The following is a 15,255-nucleotide window of genomic DNA, read 5'->3' on the forward strand; positions in this document are numbered from 1 at the left end:
GATATAAACTGTTTTCTCTCCTGTTATCCCAGCAACATTCTGGTCAACACTGATGAGCTGAAACTGGGAACATTTGTTTTCTCTCTGGTGATGGATGGAAGGCCTCCTGACCATCACCCTCATCTTCAGCTCCCTCCTCTGATTCTCTGTCAGACTAAAAATAAATAAAAGATTCTGGAAACAGAAATATCTGTAGATCCAAATAAATAAAGTTCGATGGTTAAAAGTCCAACTCTAACTAAAGCTGTGTTTCCAAACATTTTCTGGGCCCCGTATGGATTACAAATGGCTGTCTGGTTGAACGAGGGGTGGGAAAAATGCTTCACATCCGACAGCAGTTACTGTTTATTACTGTGTAACATTAGCTAGTCATCTTTTAGCTAACATTAGCTAGTCATCTTTTAGCTAACATTAGCTAGTCATCTTTTAGCTAACATTAGCTAACATTAGCTAGTCATCTTTTAGCTAACATTAGCTAGTCATCTTTTAGCTAACATTAGCTAGTCATCTTTTAGCTAACATTAGCTAGTCATCTTTTAGCTAACATTAGCTAGTCATCTTTTAGCTAACATTAGCTAGTCATCTTTTAGCTAACTTTACCTGCATCCAGCAGTTTTACTCAACAGTCGGTTAGTTTGGGGGAAAAACTGTGAAAAGTTCTTTGCGTTTTGCTGGTTTGCTGCCATGATGCTAACACACCTTCATAGCTCCGCACAGCAGCAGCAGGTCTCCTTCACAGGTGGAAACCCAGCGCGAGCGCCGTAGCGCTCATGTTGCGTTTAAAGGCGGCTCGGAAAAACAGGTTCCCACATGTTAACAACGGATTAAACAGTTTTAACTGCTGATAAAAGTGACAGAGGACAAATATGGGAAGTGTGGAAGCCAATACTGTATCAAATTGACAACGGAATAACAGAGACTTGGCCATTCTAAGGTAAAAACCCAGCGTATACAGCATTCAGGTTTTTTTTTCATCCAGACGGCTTCCCGCGCCCCCCCTGCAATGGCACGACGCCCCCTCTGGGGGCGCGCCCCACAGTTTGGGAACCTCTGAACTAAGGCTTACCAACATTATAAAGTGAAACACTGTTTTTAATGAAAACATTGTTTCTGATGATAAAGTTGGAGGTTGTCATGTTATTCTTAATGAATCATGAACTGATTCTAGTCTGAACCTCAGAACAAAACCAACATTCAACCTCTGAAAATAACCAAGACTTACCAACTATTGGCTGGACTTCCAAGTTTTAAATAAAAACATTTCAGTAATAAAACATCTGAATTAAATTTCACTAACGGACGGATATTAAAAATGGCCGCCGTCCCGTTCCGTTCCCAGCCAATCAGCAGCGAGATGACGGCGTGCCGGCGGCAGGAGGCTGATGGTGGGCAGGAGACCCGGATGTGACGCGGCTGAAATGAAAGCTGAGAGCTGCAGGACGGCCGTCTGCGCACAGGAAGCGCCTCTATTTATAGACGCGCTTTCACACGGTTTCTAACGCGGGTTGAGCTCAGCTCCACATGTCGTCCACGACGAAAAACGCTTCACATCCGCCAGCAGCTACTGTTTATTACTGTTTATTACCGTTTATTACTGTGTAATAACGGTGCATGCAGGCCCAGCCTGATCAGTGTTTGGTTGAGTTGAGCTGCTGAGCTTCATACAGAGAACAGAGTCTCATCCACCGACACAATATAAAATAAAACACTAATTATGATGAAACTGCTTGAGAGAAAATTTAACTTTTGCCTTTTTTTGGTTAAAAATAAAGATAAAACTGGCGTATTTAAAAACGTATCTTAATATTTTGTAATATTTATGGAAATTAAGATAAAAACTAATAATAATAAAGATGATTTAAAGGCTCATCTCAGTGTTTTTGCTGCTAAATGTGTTGACGGAAGACAACCAGGAAGTTTTATTTTTAGAACATTCTTATCAAACGAGCTGCACCAGTTACACAGCATTACAGCAGGACAGCAGCTGAGCACCAGGCAGCTGAGCACCAGGCAGCTGAACACCAGGCAGCACACACACCAGGCAGCACACACACCAGGCAGCACACACACCAGGCAGCACACACACCAGGCAGCACACACACCAGGCAGCACACGCACCAGGCAGCACACACACCAGGCAGCACACACACCAGGCAGCTGAACACCAGGCAGCTGAACACCAGGCAGCTGAACACCAGGCAGCACACACACCAGGCAGCACACACACCAGGCAGCACATGCACCAGGCAGCACACGCACCAGGCAGCTGAACACCAGGCAGCACACACACCAGGCAGCACACACACCAGGCAGCACACGCACCAGGCAGCACACACACCAGGCAGCACACGCACCAGGCAGCTGAACACCAGGCAGCTGAACACCAGGCAGCTGAACACCAGGCAGCTGAACACCAGGCAGCTGAACACCAGGCAGCTGAACACCAGGCAGCTGAACACCAGGCAGCACACACACCAGGCAGCTGAACACCAGGCAGCACACACACCAGGCAGCTGAACACCAGGCAGCACACACACCAGGCAGCTGAACACCAGGCAGCACACACACCAGGCAGCTGAACACCAGGCAGCTGAACACCAGGCAGCACACACACCAGGCAGCACACACACCAGGCAGCACACGCACCAGGCAGCACACGCACCAGGCAGCACACGCACCAGGCAGCTGAACACCAGGCAGCTGAACACCAGGCAGCTGAACACCAGGCAGCTGAACACCAGGCAGCTGAACACCAGGCAGCTGAACACCAGGCAGCTGAACACCAGGCAGCACACACACCAGGCAGCTGAACACCAGGCAGCACACACACCAGGCAGCTGAGCACCAGGCAGCACACACACCAGGCAGCACACACACCAGGCAGCTGAACACCAGGCAGCTGAGCACCAGGCAGCTGAGCACCAGGCAGCTGAGCACCAGGCAGCTGAGCACCAGGCAGCTGAACACCAGGCAGCTGAACACCAGGCAGCTGAACACCAGGCAGCTGAACACCAGGCAGCTGAACACCAGGCAGCTGAACACCAGGCAGCACACGCTAAGCTCAGTCAGTCACATACATGCAGAATCACAACCAGACATTCAGGCACAAACATCATAACAGCTGTTATTGTGATGGCAATGAGGCCGTTTTCCTCCTGATGGTCTATTATCTCCATATTATCTCCAATAATGACGACACGATAATCTCGCCGCGGTTAGAAATGCTGTCAGTCGCCTGAAGTTCTGGAGCCATGTTGGGTTTTGTTCGGGTTCTGGTCGGTTCTTCAGGTTCAGGACCAAATAAAGAGTTCAACACGTTTTCATTTTCATGTTTCAGAGTTTATTTCTATTTAAGGAGCTGCTGGGTTTACTGAAGCAGTTGGAGCGTGTGTGTGTGTCTGTGTCTCTGTGTAGGTGTGTGTGTGTCTCTGTGTGTGTAGATGTGTGTGTAGGTGTGTCTCTGTGTGTCTGTGTGTGTGTCTGTGTGTCTGTGTCTCTGTGTAGGTGTGTGTGTCTCTGTGTAGGTGTGTGTGTGTCTCTGTGTGTGTGTGTCTCTGTGTGTGTAGATGTGTCTGTGTGTGTGTCTGTGTGTGTGTGTAGATGTGTCTGTGTGTGTGTGCTCATCAACTATCAACCTTACTGTTTAGGACAAAACAGAGCTGCTCTTTACAGCTGGACACACATGACTTCATCAGTCTGAGGAGCGTTTCTGCTTCAGGAGCAGCTGCTGCGCTAAGGGGGCATTAGCTAACAGCCATGCTACCAGGTCGTAAGCTAACAGCCATGCTACCAGGTCGTAAGCTAACAGCCATGCTACCAGGTCGTAAGCTAACAGCCATGCTACCAGGTCGTAAGCTAATAGCCATGCTACCAGGTCGTAAGCTAACAGCCATGCTACCAGGTTGTAAGCTAATAGCCATGCTACCAGGTCGTAAGCTAGCAGCCATGCTACCAGGTTGTAAGCTAACAGCCATGCTACCAGGCCGTAAGCTAATAGCCATGCTACCAGGTCGTAAGCTAACAGCCATGCTACCAGGTTGTAAGCTAACAGCCATGCTACCAGGCCGTAAGCTAATAGCCATGCTACCAGGTCGTAAGCTAGCAGCCATGCTACCAGGTTGTAAGCTAACAGCCATGCTACCAGGCCGTACGCATTAACCCAGAGCTGCTAGCATGTTGCATTAAGGAACTGCTAACGTGAGTTTCAGCAGGAGTTGCTTGTCTGAGGACATTGCTGCTGTCTTGCCAGCAATGTTTAGTCCACTTTAGTCCATTTGCTAGAAAGTCCAGTCTGGTTGTTGAGGTGTGAACGCTAATTGACCTCTGACCTCTGGTCCTCCAAACCTGTGGTTCAGTTTGAATGTGAACGCCAAGCGGACCGGAGACCGCTCCAAAAGCAGGAAGTGGACTACAGCGCAGGGCATTCTGGGTAAATCCAACCAAAGCTAACGTGCTAGCCTAGCGCTAGCAGCAGAAATGGCTCCTGGTCTTTAGCCTAGAGAGAAATCCTCCAGCCGCTAAAATCCTCCATCTTGTTTCCATCTGGTGAAGAAGGAAGTTGCTCTCAGTGTCTTCAGAGGTTTCTGTGTCGTTTCCTTCAGTGGTTCTTGGTGCAGCGCCCCCACAGGCCAGGAGGGGAACAGGTTGGTTTGACTCAGAGCAGCTGGAGGTGGAGCAGATGTTCTGGTTCCAGTAGAACCGGGTCGACCGGACCTGTGAAGTTGCTCCACCTCTGTGTTTAGTTTTGTTGACATGTTTCCCGTCTCAGTGACGTCGTCTGAGGTTGGATTTTCCTCGTTTCCAAACGTGCAGCAGAGTCCCGTATTTACATGACCCGCAGAGTTTCCTCTGACACCAGCAGCACTTTCACTCCCAGGCTCTAATAAAAAGCCACAACCTGTAAACAAATCAGGAGTCTGCAAATTATGATGTAAATTAGTGCCAGGCTGTGAGGCCACTTCCTGAGCGCTGACCTCCATTAACACCATGAATACCTTCAGGTCTCATTTCTGAAAACTGCACACCAGTTTTCCGTTTTGTCTCTTCGCTCTGCTCCCCTTTTGAAACGTGGCGGCTGCAGCTTTTATGCGTCATTACTCTCCCTCCACGTCTTCCTTTGTTTTTCCTTTCCGAGTTCAAAGCTTCTTCCTTTCTGACTGTGTTTTACTTGAAGAGCAGCCAATCAGCTCCTTTGTCTGGGTGTTTTGCAGGTGTGGGTCGCCGGCTGATTGCTCCATTCACTCTCCCTCAGGTGTGTTGACTCAGTCCTGAAGCGTCTCCAACCAGACGCTCAGAAATGGTGTTTCATTCTGGAAAAACCACCAGGATCCAGAAACTAAACCAACTCCGTCACACATGAGCAGATCAGCGTCTGGAGAGGAACCCGAACTTCACCACACTGGTCCCTAAAACCTGCAGCTCTTCATGAATTTCACTCTGGATCAGCCGCAAACTGACGTGTAACTTGAGCCTTCACTAATTTGTTTAAGGCTGGTCCACACAGTTCTGGTTCCACATCCAGTGTTCCCAGCTCCTTGTCCCTGGTGGGTTCAGCTCATAATCAATGAATCATATTAAATATGCGCAGGATTTGTGCTCCTGATGAACGGCTGAGACGGTGAAACGAACAGAACCAGAAACGACCATCTGCTGCGTCCGGCAGCTCTGAGCCGCTCAGCAGGATTTGACTGTATGGAAAGCAGCCGGTCCATCTTCCCTCCGTCGACCCGATTCAAGCGTCCCGCTCTGAAACCCATTTACCTGATAAACAGGAAACACTTTGGGGCAGAAAAATCCGGATCTCTGGACGTTTATCCGTGTTTGACTTGCTGGGTGGAGGAGGAGCAGGAATATTTACACGGCTGCAGTCGGCTGACGACGAGTCGGAGACGCGAGGAAGTCGTTTCTCTGAAACTCACGCAGGAAAAGCAAAGATTCAGCTTTAATGTCCTGATCCGAACTGAACTGATCCAAACCGATCCGAACCGAACCGATCCGAACCGAACCGAACTGAACTGAACTGAACTGAAGCGAACTGAACTGAACTGATCCGATCCGAACTGATCCAAACCAAACTGAACTGAACCAAACCAAACCAAACCAAACCGATCCGAACCAAACCAAACCGATCCGAACCAGACCGAACCAAACCAAACCGATCCGAACCAAACCAAACCGATCCGAACCGGACCGAACCAAACCAAACCGATCCGAACCAAACCAAACCAAACCAAACCAAACCAAACCGATCCGAACTGAACTGAACCGATCCGAACTGAACCGATCCAAACCGAACCAAACCAAACTGATCCAAACCAAACCAAACCGATCCGATCCGAACCAAACTGATCCGAACCGGACCGAACCAAACTGAACTGAACTGATCCGAACTGATCCAAACCAAACCGATCCGATCCGAACCGGACCGGAAAGCTGACGTTCTGCCAACTTAACATGGCCTAATTAAAGCAGTGGAGCTGCTGCTAACACGCTAATGCTAATGTGTTTTTCTTATGTAGCACTTTGGCTAACTTTGTAAACATTTAGCATACAGCTTCCCCTGCATTCATTTTTCCAGATAAATTATAATAAAATGATAATTTTCAGTTGAATAAAATTTGAATTTTATGTTGTAATTAAGTGTTTATATTCATGCTCTTATTTTGAAGTAGGTGACGCCTGTTCTGTTTCCTCCCCCAGTAACTCCATTCAAAATAAAAAAACATGGTGGAACAAAACAAAACACAGAAACCAGAGAACAATTATGAATATAGATGCAATATCTAAGATCGTTATGGAACATTAATGATGTCAAAATTAGATATGCGCTTCAGTCTAATAGCCTTTCCAGGGCAGAAATTATTTAAATTGAAATTAGCACATTAGCATTAGCTTCCACTACATACTGTGTTTGTATCGCTTTAGCGACTGATTTTAATAAAACCCAACAGGGGTCAGAGGTCATTTAGCCCCAAAAATCAGCTCAGTTCAGTCCTGAACAACTGAATTCAGATAAAAACTCACAAAGATCCGTTCCATCCAGTGAACTGTTCATTTACCTCCATCCAGTGAACTGTTCATTTACCTCCATCCAGTGAACTGTTCATTTACCTCCATCCAGTGAACTGTTCATTTACCTCCATCCAGTGAACTGTTCATTTACCTCCATCCAGTGAACTGTTCATTTACTTCCATCCGGTGAACTGTTCATTTACCTCCATCCGGTGAACTGTTCATTTACCTCCATCCAGTGAACTGTTCATTTACCTCCATCCAGTGAACTGTTCATTTACCTCCATCCAGTGAACTGTTCATTTACCTCCATCCAGTGAACTGTTCATTTACCTCCATCCGGTGAACTGTTCATTTACCTCCATCCGGTGAACTGTTCATTTACTTCCATCCAGTGAACTGTTCATTTACCTCCATCCAGTGAACTGTTCATTTACCTCCATCAAGTGAACTGTTCATTTACCTCCATCCAGTGAACTGTTCATTTACCTCCATCCGGTGAACTGTTCATTTACCTCCATCCAGTGAACTGTTCATTTACCTCCATCCGGTGAACTGTTCATTTACCTCCATCCAGTGAACTGTTCATTTACCTCCATCCAGTGAACTGTTCATTTACCTCCATCCGGTGAACTGTTCATTTACCTCCATCCGGTGAACTGTTCATTTACTTCCATCCGGTGAACTGTTCATTTACCTCCATCCAGTGAACTGTTCATTTACCTCCATCCAGTGAACTGTTCATTTACCTCCATCCAGTGAACTGTTCATTTACCTCCATCCAGTGAACTGTTCATTTACTTCCATCCGGTGAACTGTTCATTTACCTCCATCCGGTGAACTGTTCATTTACTTCCATCCGGCGAACTGTTCATTTACCTCCATCCAGCGAACTGTTCATTTACCTCCATCCAGTGAACTGTTCATTTACCTCCATCCAGTGAACTGTTCATTTACTTCCATCCAGTGAACTGTTCATTTACCTCCATCCAGTGAACTGTTCATTTACCTCCATCCAGTGAACTGTTCATTTACTTCCATCCAGTGAACTGTTCATTTACCTCCATCCAGTGAACTGTTCATTTACCTCCATCCAGTGAACTGTTCATTTACCTCCATCCAGTGAACTGTTCATTTACCTCCATCCAGTGAACTGTTCATTTACCTCCATCCAGTGAACTGTTCATTTACCTCCATCCAGTGAACTGTTCATTTACCTCCATCCAGTGAACTGTTCATTTACCTCCATCCAGTGAACTGTTCATTTACCTCCATCCAGTGAACTGTTCATTTACCTCCATCCAGTGAACTGTTCATTTACCTCCATCCAGTGAACTGTTCATTTACCTCCATCCAGTGAACTGTTCATTTACTCCATCCAGTGAACTGTTCATTTACCTCCATCCAGTGAACTGTTCATTTACCTCCATCCAGTGAACTGTTCATTTACCTCCATCCAGTGAACTGTTCATTTACCTCCATCCAGTGAACTGTTCATTTACCTCCATCCAGTGAACTGTTCATTTACCTCCATCCAGTGAACTGTTCATTTACCTCCATCCAGTGAACTGTTCATTTACCTCCATCCAGTGAACTGTTCATTTACCTCCATCCAGTGAACTGTTCATTTACCTCCATCCAGTGAACTGTTCATTTACCTCCATCCAGTGAACTGTTCATTTACCTCCATTTTATGTCCGAAGCTAATTTTGGTTTAAGAGATTATGATGACTTTTCACTAATCTTTGTTGCTATGGTAACCACACACCGTTATCTGTAGGTCTGCTGACCTTCAGTTGGGAGGCAACGAGAATCAGCAAGAGACGTTCTGAAGTTCAGACCGAGTCAGAACCAGAACCGTCGTCTGGAAACCACCAGGATGGACGGACACACACACGCACACGCACACACACACACACACACACGCACACACACACACACACGCACACACACACACACACACACACACACAGACCTGCAACAAAGGTTTCAACCCTAATTGGACCTGACCCGTCATATATCCACACAGAACTTCCTCTGACAAACCCGAGCCGGGTCTGGACCTGGACGGGCTGCGACCCGGTCCAGCAGAACCCGAGTGGGTTTCCGTTCCGGTTCTGTCGGTTTGCAGTTTCATTTGCTCCTGATGGACCGTAAGAAGAACCGGTTCTGACCCGACGGCTCAGGCAGAGGTCCGGTTCTGCTGCCTCCGTCCAGACCCAACGTTACCGTGGAAACCAGCTGGACCCAACCGGACCCAGATCAGCTTCATGTTGTCGATCCGCTGCTCGACCTCATGATCAACATTATAACCAATAAAACGTGAAATAAAACGTGACATTTTGTCACATTTAGCAAATTAACTCATCATAACAAATGAGTTTCGCTTCATTTCTTCACTTTCTGACGTTTTCTGTCTGAATCCCCCGAAGACGCAGGAAGAGCCTTCAAACCGGAGCCGACAGGATCGGACCTGCAGGCCCGACCAGACGTCCCGATGCAGACAAAACCAGAACCGCATGGGATATTTATGATACCTGCTGGGATTTCTGCCCGTCTGAACTTTGACCTGAGTGCAACTGCAGCTGAGCTTCAGTCAGTCGTTTGGTCTTTGTGAAGAGCTGAAGGATAAAATCCCCCCCAGCAGAAACGGAACCAGTGAGAAACACGGTGGTGGCAGCATCATGATGGAGAAAAGCCTGCAGAAGAGCTGAGCCTGGGTCAAAGGTCAGCTTCCAGCAGGACAACCAGCCAGAGACATTCTGGGATGGTTCCAGTCAAAGCAGACTCATGTGTTGGAATGGCCTAGTCAAAGTCCAGACCATTATCCAGCTGAGAATCAATGGAAAGACTTTAAATTTGAAGCCAACAGAGTCGTTTTCACAGAATGTTCAGATGTTTAGAGAGAAAAACTTTAAAAATGGAGAAATCTGAAACTATCTGATGCTTTTCCTCCGTCATGCAGTTTCCCTCCTGAAGCTCCGTGACCAGACTGCTGGGCAGATAACATCACTTTGTGTTCATAGAAACACAGATACTGGACACAACTTTTCTTCTGGAAACGTCCCGAAACCTCAAACTACGGATGGAAGCAGAAAATTCCCAAAACACTCCAAGTGTGTCTGTCGCTTTGAGCTTCTGGACAAAAACCTGATCAAAACCATAAAACCAGAAGATAAAATGTTCTGGAGAAAAGTCGACGACTCAGTGGATTCAGATGAAACCATTTAAAATGTCAACTTTAATCAGTCAAACTCTCTTAAATCCTCTGGTTTTCATGATAAAATCCCAATTCTGATGCTCAAACCATCAAAAAGCTGATAGCTCATCAATAATCATCTTTAAACAGCTTTTTAACTCAACTTTTAGTTTTATTTTATTCTAAACCACAAATAAAACAGTTAGACTTTTTATTTTCTTATTCTAAACCTACATTTTAAAAAATGTAAACGAGTTTGTGACATTTTTATGAAATTCTGTTTGTAATTAAACGAAGTTTGTGTCTCAGTGAAGTTATCATAATAATGGACCGGACTCACCCCAGCGTGCTGATGAAGCCGTTCACCGAACCCTCCGCGTACAGAGACACGATGTCTCCGATGTGGAGGAAGCTGGAGGCAGAGTCTGACATCCTGCAGCCGCTCCAGGCGCCTCCGGCAGCGGGGAGATCCTGCAGGTGGAGCCGCAGATGGGGCGCCCTGCGCCGGCCGGCCTGCCTGGCTCGCAGCACCCGGGTCCACTGGGACCAGAGGTTGGTTCAGGACTCAGCAGCTGCAGCCGCTCCTCGGGTTCTGCATGAAAACAAAAACGCGAACCGGTTCCCAGAAACTTTCCCGGGCCGAGTGTGTGCAGCAGGTCCGGGTCCTGCGTGGACTGTGCGGGTCGCGGCGCTTCCACGCGGCAGGGCGGCTCGGTCCCTCCCTCGGTGAGAATGTGAAGACTCTCCGGCGGGGAGAACCAGGAAGTGCGCGGCGGCGCTGATAAGGCTGCCAGGCGACTTCAAGACTGAACAGCCCCGCTGCAGGGCAACAAGGAGCGCTCTGCCCCGCGTGCACGCGCGCACACACGCGTGGACACGTGCACACCCTGGCACATGCACGCACCCTGCGCCTTGAGAACCAAAACAAGGTCAGCCTCAGCTGTCAGAGCCTCACCTAAACTCAAAGTTTCGGTTTGTTGATGAGTGTGGTGAGCAGAGGGAAGAACAGCAAAGTTCAAAGGTCAACCTGAACCAATCAAACCTGTGGAACCTCAGGAGCCTCCGAGCAGGAGCTCAGTGGGAGCGGACCCAGAGAGAAGCACGGTGGTGGCAGCAGCATGACCTTCAGGTTTCAGGTCCAGCAGATCAGCAGGTGGAGTCCAGAACTAAACCAGACAGAAGCTGCAGGAGAGACTCTGCTGTCAAACCGACGCCATCAAATGATCAGATTCACTTATGAGTATAAACTGGTCCTCAAGGTGCCATCTTTATGTTTCATGTTAAATTGTTAATTCTGCATTATTTTTTACCTGAAACCGTCTCAGTGCTGCCCTCTGCGGGTTGAAAAGTTGCTACTGCAGCTGAATGTTCCTATTGGCCACGCCCCCAAGTTGCCTCTGGACTCCGCCCACTTTTGATCGTCATTTCCTAAATTTGCCAGAGGGTGGAGCTATGCTCTCACTGTTTTAAAGGATCATTTTATTTACAGATTGTATAGTTTATTTGTAGTTTAGGTTATTTCGTTAATTTTGAAAATGTCTTTCAGTTCCAGTGTTAATATTTGTTTGAAAAAAACAAAAGACTTTTGAGACGGAGCTCCTTCAGTTTCATGTCATCATTATGTTACTTGAAAATGATCTCAAGAGAAAACAATATTATCGTTCATCGCAGTAACTTCTGGTTTGTTTGTTAACTTCCAGGTCGCCTCATCTTCGCATCCTGAGTCTTCGAACTAAAACAGTCTCCTGCTGCAGTTCAGCGGCCCTCCAGCAGGAGGCGTTCTCTGTGGGACTTCCTGTCTGCACACCTGGTCCAATCAGCTGCTTCTGGCAGCTGTTGAGCTGCGGAGGCAACCAGACGGACGGTGGCCCTGGAGGACCATCTGTTTAAACGAGCCCATGTTCAGCTTCTGTCAGGATGACCTCTGACCCCTGAGGCTGGGCGGTGACTGGCTGAGCCTTCCGTCGATGTGAACTGCTGAAGAAGAGACGCTGCGCTCCTCTCAACCGTTTTCAGGAAGCCTGTGGCTTTTCATCGTCAACCACAGTTTTCTGTCAGAACACAGAAAACCACAGAAGAAGAAGATTTCCCCCAACAGACGTGCGCCGAGTTCTGCCGACCAACTTCCTGTTTCCTCCGTCGAACCAGCAGCCCGCACACCGGCAGGCTCAGCTCAGCGCTGACGAAGAGGAGGAGGATGAAGATGATCCTCGCTCTGCTTCAGTAGAGTCTGAAGTTTCATCTGTAGAATTTATCATTGGGACGGTTCAGTCACAAGATGGCCGCCGGGACGGGGTTCACTGGAGAGACACGAGAGGTCAGTATCTGATATGAGAGAGGAAGAACCGTCCGTCCGTCCGTCCATCCACAGGTCAGAGGTCAAGCCTCCCAGAGTGATGTTGTTCTGGGTCAAAGGTCAGTCAGGGTTCCTCTCTGGGAGATGAAAGCATCAGTTCATCAGCAGGCCTGGGGGGAACAGCGACATGTAGCCTCCTGACCTGTAGGGGGCAGCAGGGAGCCGGGGGATGGTGGAGCTCCAGTCTGACTGGGACAGACTGGTTTCCATTAAATGTCTATTAAAGTTATGAAACGATGTAAAAACCTGATGGGTTCACAGCAGAGATGGGAGAGTGGCTCCAGCAAGAGCAGCGCTGCTTCAGCACTCAACAAATTACTAAAGTAAGAGTTATAAAATCACAGGTCCAATGATAAAGCACAAAATCTGAACAAAATATAATTTTTTCAAATATCTGACTAAACTAACCTGGGTCATGTGACCACAACAATGTATATTTTCCTGGTATTTGCTGAATATTTTTTATTTTAAACATTGTAGTCGGTGGATGATGCCTGTAATAATGTGTAATAATGTGTAATAATGTGTTGAGCAGAACTCAACACATTATAATAGTTTAAAACAATTACAGAAATACTAAAATTATGACAATTAAGTATAAGTAGTCATATAAATAATTATAAAGGTACCAATAAATTGAATTAAAAATAATTTTTATATATTTTCCAACTCCATTAAAATTTGTCCCTAGTTTTTGTCAACACCGTCAGAAATTAAAAGAATGTAAAAAAAATCAGGCATTATTGGGGGCACCAGAACTTCTGAGGACCCCATGACCACTTCCTGTTTCTTCCTTTGCTAACAGGGTTAGTTAGCTCCGGTTAGCTTATGTTATTCTTTAGTTCTTTCTTCTTTTTATTCCTAAGTTGTTTGTCACAACCATGATGTGTCAACACCATAACTGACAATTTACAAAACTTTGATGACATTTTGTGAAATAAAAGCTTAATTTTGGTAAAATATAAAGATTTCCTGGACCTGATGAGCTACAACATGGCCTCCTTCAGAATAAAGTCATATAAATTGAGGTAGTTTGTCAATTCCGTCAGAGTTTTTGAGACTCTTTCGGTGAAATTGTTGTCAAATCTCATTTAAATGTGCAATTGATTCATTTTAATGCATTTTATATAAATTGCATTACTTCACATGCATCAAATATTTCATTTTATTCACTAGTTTGCCACCTTCAGTTCTGTGTCAACTCCGTCAGATGGACTTTATGGTGTTTTTGTTTTAAATAATATTTCTTTTGTTTCTTGAGAAGCATTTTGTCTGTACAATTAGTAAAAAATATCACTAATAGGCCATTAAAAATTAATTATTTATTTAATTTTTTCAGATGGTGATGACAAAGTTCTGGGTCAGGTCCTTTAAAAATTTAATTTTCAAAAAAATGTTGCAACTTGGAGCCTGCACCTTAGCATCTTTACATTTCCAAAACATTGTTTGTCATATTTGAATACATAAGCTTGAGGAATAATTAAACATTTTTTAGGGAAAATTTAAACCCATTTTGTCCCATCATTGTTTTAATATAAGTTTGTGTTCCTGCCGTTTCCTGATCCGTCCGATCAGAGCCGATCCGTCCAGACTTCCCAGTTCCTCTGAAGGTTTCTGTGAGTTCAGACTGGGAGCACGCTGGTTTCCATGGCGATGGGAAAATCAGACCAAGCACTCGTTTGTTTCTCATGAGGCGTAAAGCTTCCTGCATGGGGAACAGAGTGAGACTTCCTGTGAGGCACCAACAGCTTTTCTCCAGAAATCCTGCAGCTGCAAGGAAAACGCTGCAGGTAAGGAGGGAACACGCAGGAAAAACGAGAAAAATGACAGAAACATGACAGAAACAACAGAGAAATTAGACAAAAATGCAACAAATCCCAGAAAAACAGCAGAAAATTTTAAGAAAAACAATCAGAAAGGTGAGAATTTTGTTTATTTGCATCTTTCAATTTATTTCTAATATTTTGTTAAGAATGTGGCAAATATCTAATCTGATTAGTTGATTAAACGACGTGCGACGGCCAGTAGATTTTCCTTTGACCTTCCGTTTAACCACTGATGGTCATCGAGATAGTTTGAATCCTAACCCCATTCCATATTGCCAAAAAAATGCATCCCTGGGCTAATTTGAAGAAATAAAGAGTTAAGAGTGAAATAACTTTTTCTACATATTCTGAGTAGTTCCATGAACTGCAGGTGTTAAATCACTATAATAATATTTGAGGGGAACAGAGAGGGGATGCATATTGTGGCAGGTTGGAAATCCATATAGCCAAAACATGCATCCCTGAGCTAATTGGGGGAAATAAGGAGCTGAAAGGATTTAATCTCTTCTACGTAATGACACTTGTTCTCTGATCTAATGCTGTAAGTTTCATATCAACAAGACGGATGCACATATTTTCAGGCTCATAAATTAAAATGCATTCCCTCCTACATTAACAGACTAGAAAGTTAAGCATGATGTCAAATGTTCTACATAATGCGCCTCTGTTTTAATGCTTTTACGCTGTTATGGTATCAAAAGACAAAGCAGAGAATTTCAAACCATTTGCGGAAACATTTACAACACGGACTGAAAAAAAGTTTGACTTATTATGTGTCAATAAAGGTGTGAAAACTGTATTTATCTCAAGTAATTTGCGAAATAAAACCCACCGTTTTAGGGATTACATGGCTAAGAAACGTG

General features: G+C 45.6%; 2 protein-coding genes across 3 annotated transcripts in view; both read right to left on the reverse strand.

The window, feature by feature from the left end:
• itpr3 (inositol 1,4,5-trisphosphate receptor, type 3) overlaps positions 1–11,142 on the reverse strand; it is a 69,350-nt gene extending 58,208 nt beyond the window's left edge. The window contains exon 1 of one of the 2 annotated variants that reach the window (XM_081609345.1): positions 10,551–11,142. In XM_081609345.1, coding sequence (XP_081465471.1) covers positions 10,551–10,642 — 92 coding nt within the window. In that variant the 5' untranslated portion in view covers positions 10,643–11,142. The remainder of the gene's footprint in view (positions 1–10,550) is intronic. The other variant, XM_081609344.1, reaches the window with a different exon arrangement.
• The window catches only part of LOC103468097 (protein tyrosine phosphatase non-receptor type 7), an 88,638-nt gene that overhangs the window by 19,875 nt on the left and 53,508 nt on the right, over positions 1–15,255 (reverse strand). The window lies entirely within an intron of this gene.

The sequence above is a fragment of the Poecilia reticulata genome, chromosome 7 (assembly GCF_904066995.2).
Source record: "Poecilia reticulata chromosome 7, P_reticulata-male-v2, whole genome shotgun sequence".
Lineage (NCBI taxonomy): Eukaryota > Metazoa > Chordata > Actinopteri > Cyprinodontiformes > Poeciliidae > Poecilia > Poecilia reticulata.